At 63.0% G+C, this 11,628-nt stretch overlaps 1 protein-coding gene across 1 annotated transcript; it reads left to right on the forward strand.

Annotated features, from left to right (window-relative positions):
• Nucleotides 1–7,626: 7,626 nt before the first annotated feature.
• On the forward strand, nucleotides 7,627–11,376 carry LY6E (lymphocyte antigen 6 family member E). Its single transcript, XM_049632834.1, has 4 exons — nucleotides 7,627–7,732; nucleotides 9,585–9,694; nucleotides 10,123–10,242; nucleotides 10,398–11,376. The coding sequence occupies exons 2-4, from the start codon at nucleotides 9,643–9,645 to the stop codon at nucleotides 10,616–10,618; spliced, it is 393 nt and encodes a 130-aa protein (XP_049488791.1). The 5' UTR covers nucleotides 7,627–7,732; nucleotides 9,585–9,642; the 3' UTR covers nucleotides 10,619–11,376.
• Nucleotides 11,377–11,628: the final 252 nt, after the last annotated feature.

Raw genomic sequence — 11,628 nt, forward strand, 5'->3', positions numbered from 1 at the left:
GCCCCACACCCACCTGCTCCTCCACGGGCGCTCCCCAGCTGCCCTCCAGAGCAGCGCCCCTCTCCCAGGCCTCCCTCCTGCCCTCCCCGCACCGGGCCAGAAGGCTTTGCCCCCCTCCTCCCTGCTTCCTCCTCCCGTATACTTCGTAGAGCCCCTGAGCACCCCTCTCCGGAACCTCTCACTCTCCCCTGGGGTCTGCTTCCGAAGCACCCAGATTGACAGCCCTCCTCACCCTCCCCTCCCCACTTCCCCCCTCCCCCGCCTCTCCCTTGCCTTCCCTTCCCTTCCCTCCCCTCCCCTTCCCTTCTCTTCCCTTCTGGCACAGGGAGTTGGCCTGAGGGGTGGAGGGGCGGTTGGTGGCAGGGTGTGAGGAGAGGGGCCGAGGCGGGACCTTTGGGCTTCCGGGAACCCGCCCTCTCTTGGCGGGGCGGACTCTATCCTTACCCCCTGGGCCGGGGGACAGCCCAACTCACCTCCTTTCCCATTTGGTACGCCGCGGGGTGAGTTTTCTGCGTTTCCTCGCAGAAACTTGACAAATAGGCCAGTCTGCAAAAGGTCAGAGAGGCTTCCCGGGGCCCGCAGCCGCTGCCTTTGCCGGCTAAGCTTGGCTGCTGCCCAGGGGCACAAGGCGGATGGAGCTCTGGAGCCAGCTCGGGGGAAGACAAGGCACCGAAGGGCGCCGAAGCCAGGCCATCGCTGCCCAAGGAAGCCTCCTCTGATGGGCCACCCCGCTGGCTGTTTGTAGGGTCATGTTGAAGTCAAAGTCTGGAGTGAGGCTCTGTCTGTGTGAGGCACGTCCAGCCCCCAGCTGCCTGGGCTCCCAGGGACCACGGATGGCTGGTTCCTGCCCCTCAGCTGGGGTGGCAGCGGGTCAGTCCCAGCCTGCCAGCTGGAGTTGGACAAACTCAGAGCCACACACACTCTCCCACCTAAGTGGGCCCCTGGCACCCACCAGGCAGAGCTGCAGGGACCGCGGACAGGGTCCCACCCCCAGCCGGACTGCAGCCGGTCTCCCCCTGGAGGGCTCTTCCCAGCCCCCCAGGGCGCCTTGCCTACCTCAAAGCAGATTTCCTGTGAGAGGGGAGGCGCCCCAGTGATGGGCTTCTGTTGGGGGCGGGGGAGTTCCAGGGCTGACAGCCAAGAAAGAACTCTTGAGACGTCTTCGGTGTAAAAAGATGGTTTTATTAAAGCACGGGGTGGGGGGGGGGGCGCCTGGGTGGCTCAGTCCGTTGAGCGTCCGACTTCGGCTCAGGTCATGATCTCACGGTCCGTGAGTTCGAGCCCCGCATCGGGCTCTGTGCGGACAGCTGGGAGCCTGGAGCCTGCTTCAGATTCTATGTCTCCCTCTCTCTCTGCCCCTTCCCTGCTCATGCTCTGTCTCTGTCTCAAAAATAAATAAAAACTTTAAAAAAATTAAAAAAAAATAAATAAAGCACGGGGACGGGACCTGTAGGCAGGAAGAGCTGCACTGGGGTTGTGACCGGTGACTGATTATATACCGTCAGGTTGGGCCGGGGTTAGGGACAGAGTAAGTCTCCTTCAGATGTATATGAGGCGCCATAAGCGGGGGAGGATGATCGCCAGCATATATCTTGGGGGGTAGAGATAAAGGAAGTTTCCAAAGGAGTTTTTATATGTTAAAGTAGACTTACGGGATCCTGGGGGGTCGGGATAAGATTGCCTTTTGCCCTGAGCAAAGTGTCATCATGGAGGCAGCCAGCTCCTATAGGAATGCCACTCTGCCTGTTTCAAGGACTTGTCGCTGGGCTGTAGGCAGTAAGGGAACTTACTTTTTTCTTTTGACTTTGTTTCCCATACCGCAAACACTCAAGTTGGGGAGATCCGCTGGGCCAGCCTGAAGGGTCCTGACCGGGGCCCAGGGCAGGGACAGCAGGGAAAGGATGAAGCCGGCTTGTCCCCAGACCATGTGAGTGAATCCACAGAGTGTCCAGGAAAATGGAGACCCAGCTGGATCAGACCGACCACAGCCTACGGCAGGGAAACAGGGAGGGGTCAGGGAAAGGGAAGGGGCGGGTGAGGGAGGGGGCGGTGCTGGAGGTGGTCCCTCTGGGCAGGGCTTTTCTGGAGGTGGGGAGGGGAAGAAGGCTCCCAGGTTCTGCAGGGCTCCCCTGGGGCTGGGAGGGAGGGGGAAGCTGGCTAGAAGGGGGGCAGTGTGGGGGGCGGGCAGTCCTCTGGGCCAATGTTCTGACCCATGCTGATGACCCCCTGTGACCCTGGCTCCCGTCAAGCCCCCCGGGGACTGGGATACGGCCCTAAGGCTGGTGACAGAGGGAGCCTCCCAAGGCCACCCGCCTTGTGCAGGAGGCCCCCACCAGGGGCTACGCAACACCACTGGAGGGCCCAGAACTTGGTGGGACGCGGGGTCTGGCTGATCACTAGTTGAGACCAGGCCAGGACCTTTTAAAGCCAAATAGGAGTAGTGTCTTTCCAGGTACGCTCGGGTGGGGAGCTCCCCAGGCATTGCTGTAAGGGAGGCCCCTGCCCTCTGTGTCTCCATCAACCGTCAACAAATATCAGCCTCCAGGTCCCCAGCCCCGGTGGGCCTGTTGGACCCCAGCTTCTCTATCGGCCACTGCCCTATGTCCTTAACTTGGAGAAATTAAAAGATAAAAGAAAGTTTTCACTCTGAAGATCCTTAACTTGTCCTGGGACAGCCATCATCTAGGTAAGGGGGCTTCTCGGTGCTCTGTGACAAATCCTGCGACTGATTCCCACGCGCGCCATCTGAGAGCCCTTCTGAGTCTGCTGACGCGCAGCGTTCCGCAGGCACAGTCACAGAGGCTCCACCCAGCTGGCCACAAGGTCATTTGAGGAGGGTCTTGGCTTGTGCCTCCAGGAAGCCTGCAGTCTTGTGTGTGAAGCAGCCGCAGACTGTGGCCCCAACACCCCTTCCTGCAGCGCTCCCTCCTGCCAATCCCCCCCCACCCCCCACCCCCGCAGTGCTATTCTTGCAAACATCACACTTCTGAATTCTAGGTGTGACTTTCTACCCACAGCACCAGCTTTCGAGCTGTGTTTCCATTCAAATGTACTCGTCTGGTATTCACCGAGCACCTAGTACTTCCCAGGCAGTACTGGATGTCAGGGGGGAGCGGCAGGGACCACCCCGGCAGGAGGGGAGAGAGCGCCCCGATATGGGCACTTGAGCAGAGAAGCAAGGGTGCAGGCCAAGGAGGCCTGGGGCAGACTTCCTGTTCTGGGACTGGGAACAGATGTGCAAATCTGAGGTGGGAGCCTGTGGTTGGAGCAGATGCTCTGAAATCACAGTAGCGCTTTGGACTCCAAGACAAGTGGGAACCAGCCTGAGAGGGGTGTGCTGAGGCTCCACTGGGAGATGCGGAGCTGGGCCCCCAGAGATAAGGCAGGGGTACAGAGCCACACAGCAGTTGCCAGTCCCTTGGGCTGCTCTCCTCACACGCTGAGGCCCCACTGCCACACGTGGCCTTGCCTCCGACCCAGCTAGAGCCCCAGAGTGGTAGAGGCCTGCAGGGCCCAGCCCAAGACCTCCGTGGCTGGCTCCCAGCCCGGGTTCTGCCCCTACATGAGACAAGGTGGCAGGAGAGGGGGGCCAGGGCCTGCACACTTTCCCACGGGACCCCTAAGCAGGGACCTGAGCAGTAGGAGTCCCCAGGCCCCGGGGCAGGGTGGGCAGCTCCAGGTGGGAGCACGGGGCCACTGAGAGGCTGATGCTGGGGCCCAAGGAGGCCAACAGCACCCGCCAGCAGCCTCGGAACAGCACCCGCAGACAGACGGACAGACAGCCCGTGGCTGCCCGACACACCCGGGGGCGGGGGATGGGTGCTTCCCTCTTCCAATGAGATGGCAGAATGCCGGAAAATGACACCTCTTACGCTCTCTGCACCCCACAGCCACCTCTGCAGACTCAGCACCCCAAGCCAGGTTCCTGTTAGCTCAGGTCCCAAGAGTGGCCCTATGGATACCTCTTCTGCACTGGTGAGGGCAACGGCCACCATTCCTTCCCAGTTCAGGACGCCGCCTTCCTGGGCCAGGGACCCAACCGGGACCTGCCTAACCACGTTCACACTTGGGTCCAGACCCTGGACAGGACGGGAGACATCCAGCAGCAAATGTGCGCCCCCCCCCCCCCAACTCAAAGGGCCCATAACCCAAGCCTCAGCAGTCCCGGCCAGGAGAAAACTCCCCCGAGAGCACGTAGGAAAGGTTACATACACCCTGGGAGAGGCACAGCACCCGCTGCTCCTGCCTGCTGGCCTTCCTACTCCCCTACCCAGCTGGGGGATGCCACCTTCCCAGGGCACCGACCAAGCTTCCGTCAGCAGCGGTGACCAGAGGCCTCCGAAGTACTCACCAGTGCTGGCCTTCCTTCTCTCTGGGCTCAGCCAGGGACTTCGGGAACCAAGGCTGGAAAACTAAATGTGCCTGACTGCGGGAGGGCTGGGTCACTTGCGTGGATGCCACTCCGTCTCCGTCCCGGAGCATCTGGGCCTCTGTGCTGTGTGGACTCTCCCACTGCTTCACTCGGTCATCCCTTCAGGGGTCACAGCAGAGCCTTCTGGACCAACCCGGCTAGCGTGGGGACCCTGGAGCCGGCAGGCCTGTAGTGGGGTGCTGGATGCTGGGGCCAGGCACAGCTGCAGTGGGGACCCGGGCCCTTTGCAGGGTGAGAAGGCACCAGCTCCTGCCCATGTGGGGGGACATTTCGCCAGGGCTGCACCCACCTCCCTCTACCCATTGGGCCCTCCTCAGGACAGTGTCTGCCCAATCAGAGGTGGGGCGAACTAAGACAGGGAAAGAAAAAGCAGTCTGTGCTGGGGTTGGGGGTGGGGTAGGGGAGAGGAAGCTGACCCAGGAAATGTACAGTTAGTTTGCAAACTCAAAGTTCTTGACAAGCCCAAGAAAGGGAAGCAGACGTAGAGGAGTCACAGGCACAGCCAGACCCTCGGGCAGGTGGATACACACCCGACCGCTCCAGTGGGTGTCCAATGTACACGAAGCAGGCTCCCACAGTTCTGGATTGAAGGAGGGAGTGTGAGCAGCCTGCCACGGGGAGGGGGGTGGGCAGGCCTATTAGAGGAACCCTCCTGCCATCACTTTGAGCCCAAGGAACCCCTCTGGCCGGTAGCTCCCGGGTATGCCAAGCCCCTGGATGCGGGGTCTCCTTCAGGAGGAATGGGTTCCAGGGCATGGCCACGACCCCCACCTGTTCAGACTTGCCCAACTGACTACATACTGAGAGCAAGCTTGGAGGGAGCCAGCCTGGCCTCCCCACCCCGGTTTCCCAAAGGACCCCACAGATTGTATCATCCGGCATTGCACAAACCCCCTGGCTTGGCCACATGTGTTCAGATTTGAGTCTGCATTTTTTTAAGGATATTGGAGTCTCCTGGCTGACATGTGGCAGTGACCTTGGGGACATTTTGTGAGTCGGTTGTTCACACAAGAGCCCTCTGAATCACAGGGTCCTGTCTCAAGGCAGAGCCTACTTTTGCTTTCACTCACCATGGGTGAGCACCCGCCATGGGCCAGAGGTGGTCTGGGTGCTGGGCACACGGATTCCCCTGTCCTCAAGGGCTGACCTGCTGGAGGGAATCAACAAGGAAGTGGCCCATGCCCAAACGGATGGGCAGGGCCAAGATAACATGTATGCCTCCTGTGGGGACCGAGATTCATCCACTTCCCTTCCAGGAAGGTGGGAACGGGCCCTGCGCGCCAAAGGAACTTCACACTCCCCCTTCCAGGATAAGCCCAAAGCTGAGACTAAGATACCAGCAAGGTGCTGCATGGGGAAAGGATGAGAAGGTGCCACCAAGGCCCCCATCCTGCCCTCCAGAGGTCAGGTCCAGAAGAGGAACCTACTGCATGTCCCTGGGGAACATGGAACCCCACAGATGCCACCACTCCTTGGCTGGGGACATTTTGTGACACACACAGAGCCCCACCTTCAGCCTCCAAGGAAAGAGCCCCCAAAGTCTTCCCAAATTGATCTCTCCCACGTCATCTGGATGTTACGGAAAACCAGGCAAGGTCTGACCCTGATCCTGACACTGTGAAGACAAACACACACACACACACACACACACACACACACTTACATGCATACTCATACACACCAGCCACACATCCACTCATATCCCCGCCCTGCACACTCACATGGTCACATGGTGCCTAATGCACCCCCAGACCTTTCCCACGTGTCCGGTGCCATTATAGGGTCCCTATTCCCATCCAGCTCCATCCCAGCCACTCTGCCATTCTGTCTCAGCTCCCTCCCCCTCCCCTCAGCTCCTTCCCCCTCCCCTCCCCGACTATAAAGTTAAGAAGCCTCTTCCTCTGGGGCCCTCCTCCACTGTCACCCAGGTGCCACTGAGAAAGGCTGAGAGACAAGGCCAGGTGCCATAGCTCCCCACCGGAAGTGTGTTGTGAATGTGTGAAGTATATTTCAAAAACAAGAAGGTGGCAGAGACTCAGCAAACTGCAGGTCTCTACAAGAAGAGGAAGAAACCGGCAAAGGGAGGAGGCGAGGAGGGCCAGGCAGCCCTGGCCTGTGGGCAAAACACAGCATCTTCAGCTCCCCGTGGGCTGTGCGTGGTCTCCCTCCCTGGCCAATGGCAGGCAGGATGCAGGGACACGGCGGGGGGTGGGGGGGTGCTGCCCAGAGCGGGTGGTGCAGGTCCAGCCAGGGACTATCTACTGAGAGGACCCATGAAAGGCTTTGCCATCAGGCTTTGTTCTAACGGCCCCCTAGGCTCAGGCCGGGAGGTCAGATCAGGCTGGCTTTGGGAACGGACCCCCCCACCCGCCCCACCCCGGCTGCAGAGTGAGTTGGGGGCCTGAGAGCATCCTGGCGGAGTGTCTTGGCCCAGGGGGGCGCAGCCACATCAGAAGCGGCCCTGCGCCCAGAGGAAAAAGGGGTCCAGAACGAGCAAAGATGGACCGTCGCCGGGGATCCCTGTGGCCCGCCACCACTGCCCCCCTCCGACCTCCCTCCCCAACCCACGGGAGAGCTCACGGCTCAGCCCCGAGGCGAGGCCGGGAGCCGAGGACCACAGGCAGCCCGGAGCAGAGGGCGCGACGTGCCAGGGGCAAGGTCCCTGCCTCCTCGCCGCCCTCAGCCGGCCCCAGGGTCGGAAACGCTCCCACCGCACTGGGCAGAAGCGACGCGAGCCTTCCCGGAGAGGGGCCGCCCCCGCCCACACACGCTCGCGGAGCGTCGCCCGGCTGCCCCGCGATGTCCAGCGGCCTGCGTCCAGCGGGCCAGCGACACCTCCCTGGGCCAGGGCTCGGAGTCCGGGTGGGGGCGCGCCAGCCCCGCCCGGTTGCGGGAACTCTGACTCTCCCGCTGCGCGCGCGTCCCCCACGCCTCCAGCAAGCACGCCGACCCCGACCAGCCTCCGCGCCCACCCCCAGCCCGCGGGAACGCCGACCGCGACCCCCGCGCGCCGACCGAGCTCCCCACGCCCGCACGAGCGCCGGCTCCGCCCCGCCCCGCCCACTGGAACGTCGACTCCGCCCCCCGCGCGCCCCCAGCCCGCCGGAAAGATAACTCCGCCCCCCCGCCCGAAGGAGCGGCGACTCCGCCCCCTGCCCGCCCCTGCGCCCCCCGCCCGCCGGAGCGCCGACTCCGCCCGCCGTTCCCCGCCCGCTCGGCTGCCGGGAGTCCGGGAGTGTCGTGCGTTTGGGCGCCAGGCTCGGGCAGCTCAGCGAGGCCGTGGACCTGCGTCTGCCCCGCGTGAGTCGGCGGGGCCCGGATCCCGGCGGGGAAGCAGGGATGACCCCTTCGGCGCCCGGCAGGGCGTAGGGGGAGCGAGCAGGGTGCCGGGGGAGACGCCAGAGGGTCCGGGGGAGGCCGGGAGTCGGGGCTTAGGGGTGGGCCCAGTGCCAGGGGGCTGAGCCTCCACTCCCCTCCCCCAGTCTTCCCGAATATCCCCCGAGATCCGGGCTGGAGCGGGCGCACACCGCCACCCGGCGCCCTTCCTGGCTGGGTGACCCAGAGCTGCGCGGGCATGGGGCCCGTCACCCAGCTCCAGGTTCCCCACCATCGCTCCCGAGGGGACTGGGGAGGGGCAGCCTTCCTGACTTGGGAAGGGGGCTGGGATCTTGGCGGGCCGATGGGATGGGGAGAATGCACTGGCCTCCCCGGGGGGACCCCTGGAACTGGAGCCTACCCAGGGGAGGCGTGAAAGCTTCTTGTCTGCCAAAGATTATGCAAGCGTGTGAGGTGCCCAGGAGCCTCCGCCCCCCACGCTGATCCACCTGACCCCTTCCCGTCGCTGGGGGCGAGGACTAGCTCTTACTTCTCTGCTGGCCCCCAGTCACGGGATGCCTGGCTTTGTCAGAAATCAGCCCATGAGCCTGGGGGAGGCAGTCTGGGTCCCAGATGGCGCTGTCCCAGAAGCCCACTGGTCACTCTCAGGGCTCCTTTTGCTGGACCCTGCTAATTGCCATCCACTCCAGCCAGTGCCTGGACTCAGCCCAGTGGGGCCTGTTTGATTGGGTGCCTGGCAGTGGACAGTGGGGACGGTGGCCGGGCATTCCAGAGCTTCCTTGAGAACAGCTCAGGGCTTCTCCATGCCCAAACCCTACTTTCTAGAAGAGGAAACGAGGGAGGCTCCTTCCTCCCTGAACTGTCTGGATCTGGGATCAAGCCCCCGCTGGGCATGACACCGTTTCTGGGCATTTGCAGCTCCTGTCCCTGACCCCAAGATGTCAGCCCAGACCCAGGACTGGGCTGGGGGGAGGGGGGGTGGTGCTGTTCTCTCTCTGATATTCTCCTTCCTCCCAGTGCCTGGGAACCAGCTCCCAGGCCTAGAATGCCCATCCCCCGCCCATGGCTGTCCCCAGCAGAAGGCACCAGGCAGCTCCTCCCACACCATGCCTCCTGCAGAACGGAGAGCCAGAACGCCAGCTGGTCACCTTCCGAGTGCTTTCTCCACCCACTGCCACTGGTCCCTGCCCACAAGAGGGTCCTGGTGTAGGCACCGGGCAGCCCCCACAGACTCCTGAGCCTGTTTTTTGGGCACAGAATGGGGGAAGAACAGACACTCCTGGGCTCGCTGACTTCAGCACTGAATAACACACAGAATGGAAAGCACCCCGCGCCCTCAGCACGGAAGCGGCTGGAGGTGGGGGCTCAGCTAAGTGTGCCTCGTGCACCCACCCAGCCCCTGAGACCCCGTGTCAGGAATGGAGCTGGCTCATGGAAGGTTCTGGATGCAGCCTGGCTAATATCGCTGGCCACTATGTCCTCTCCCCCAGGACCACGACCAGGGGGCCACTTTTTTGGCCTCCCTTTCTGTTTGGTCCTGAGACTAATGAGCTCCCTCAGCTGGCCCCATCCGCAAGCAGCACAGGCTTGGTGGGGGGGGTCCTAACCAGGAAGACTGTGTACCGAGTGAGGGGTGGGTCAGGAGTGGAACAGAAAGACCCTTTGTGTGCTGGCTCTGCTGCTGGAAGCTGGCAGGCCCCCCCTGCCATCTGCACAATGGGGGCAGCCTGGCTCCAGGGCCAGGGGCTCTGGCTCCACTGGGAGGAAGGAGGCATGGGGCACGCAGCCCGGGTCCTCCAACCAGATGTCCTTCCAGGCAGGGCCACTTTCTTTGCCTTTGTGAGACCCCAGACGGGACACCTGTCTTCTCCAGTATGAAGGTCTTCCTGCCCGTGCTGCTGGCTGCCCTTCTGGGTGTGGAGCAAGGTGAGATGCCCTTGGGGCCCCAGGCCTGTGAGTGAGCTGGGCCTTCCTCCCCGACTCTCTCTCTACCTTCTCTCCTGAGCAGTGCCCAGGGGTCCTTCAGGCCAGTTCCCGTGGGACCTGTTCTAGGAGGCCTAGCGGGGCCTCTCCCCCAGCAAAGCGGGGGGTCATGCTTCCTGCTCCCCCTGGAGGCCTGGGTTCTGCCCCCAACACACTCATCACTGTGCACTTGGGTGGCCCTGGAGTCCCTTCAGGATCGGGGTCCCCAGTCATTCATTGTCTTTTTGGGTCTCCAGCCAGAGTCTGGAATGTGATCATTGCTCTGTTAGCATCTGCAAATGATTGGGTGTTGGTGTTGGCTCAGGACTGGAAGGGAAGGTTCCCTGGCTTGAGACAGGTGTCACCTACAGCATGCCCCCCTTCTTCTGCAGCTCACTCCCTGGTGTGCTTCTCTTGCACGAATCAGAACAGTAATTTCTACTGCCTAAAACCAACCATCTGCTCGGACTCGGACAACTACTGCGTGACCGTATCTGCCTCCGCCGGCATCGGTGAGTGCCGGTACCTGCCTCTGCCGGGATCTGGGCATCGGTGAGCCCCGGTGCCTGCCTCCGCCGGCATCCGTGAGTGCCGGCGGCCGGCCTCTCCCCGCTTCCTGGGCCTTTGCCCTCTGCCCTTACCCTCACAGCCTTGTCTTCCCGCCTAGGGAACCTGGTGGACTTCGGCCATACCCTGAACAAGGGCTGCTCCCCGATCTGCCCCAGCCCCAGCATCAACCTCGGCGTGGCGTCTGTGGGCACCTATTGCTGCCAGAATTTCCTGTGCAACATCAGCACGGCCGGCGGGGGGCTGAGGGCCAGTGCCGCCGTGTTGGGCCTCGGGCTCCTGCTCAGTCTGCTGTCCGCCCTGCAGCGGCTTGGGCCCTGACCGCTGGGGCCCTACAGCCGGCCCAGACTCCCCCAGCTCAGGAAGGAAGGCCCGGCCCCTCTTCCTTTGACTCGTCACCCTGCTTGATCCCAGTTCTCCCAGCCCTCCCCCCCCTCAGGCCCCCCCCCGCCCCCCCCCGTCAGGCCCCCGGGCCTGCACCTGCCCTAAGAGGGGCCAGCTGCCCTCACTTCTCAGGCAGTGACGTGACCTTCCTCGGGGAACCTGGGAAGGGATGAGGGCTGGAGCCTGAGGGTCCCAGAGTCAGAACTGAGTCCTGGGGACACTCTAGGAGGCACACGTCAGCCCCAGGCCCTGCCCCGTCCAGGCTGTGTCTGCCCCCAGGTGGTGTGGAAGATGTGCTCTCTGCCACTGCGTCCCAGAAGGGCAAGCGTGCTGTTGCCACAGGTGACTGTGTAAACTCAGCTGTGTGGACGCGTGTGCCGGGTGCCCCTGTGGCGTGTGTGCGAGTGTGTGGCCGTGTCCGGGCCCGTGTGTGTGCGGGATAAGTGCCAGGCGTCCGGCATTAGCAGCCGCCGAGCTCCCCGAGTCCACACCAGAACTTCTTTTCTCTGGCATTTCTACGCCCCACTTTAAGGGTAGCCTTTTGGAAGACGGGGTTCCAGTGCATCTGGGCTTGACTGCTGGACCCAGGAATCGGTTCCCACCCCCAACTCCAGCCGCGGCCCCCACCCCCTCCCTCCACCCCATACTGGAGTCTGCCTGCTGCCTTGGTGCCTCAAATAAATGCGTGTTCCCAACCCTTCCTGCCCTGGGTGTGACAGCCTGTGGCTGCTCGTCTGGGAGTCCCCCTCCCAGCAGGGTCCTAGTGTGGGGGGCTCCCTGCTGGATGGCCCCACCCCGACGTGCACGGCAGGGAGAGGGCTCTCCCAAGTTCACAGCTGGCTGCCCTCCAGGCTGAGAAGGGAACGGCCACCCCACGTCCTCCACTTCTTCCTGTGCTGGGCGAGGCAGGGCCATGTGGGAAGTTGATCCTCGGGCGGGACAGGTCG

This window comes from Panthera uncia, chromosome F2 (genome assembly GCF_023721935.1).
Source record: "Panthera uncia isolate 11264 chromosome F2, Puncia_PCG_1.0, whole genome shotgun sequence".
Lineage (NCBI taxonomy): Eukaryota > Metazoa > Chordata > Mammalia > Carnivora > Felidae > Panthera > Panthera uncia.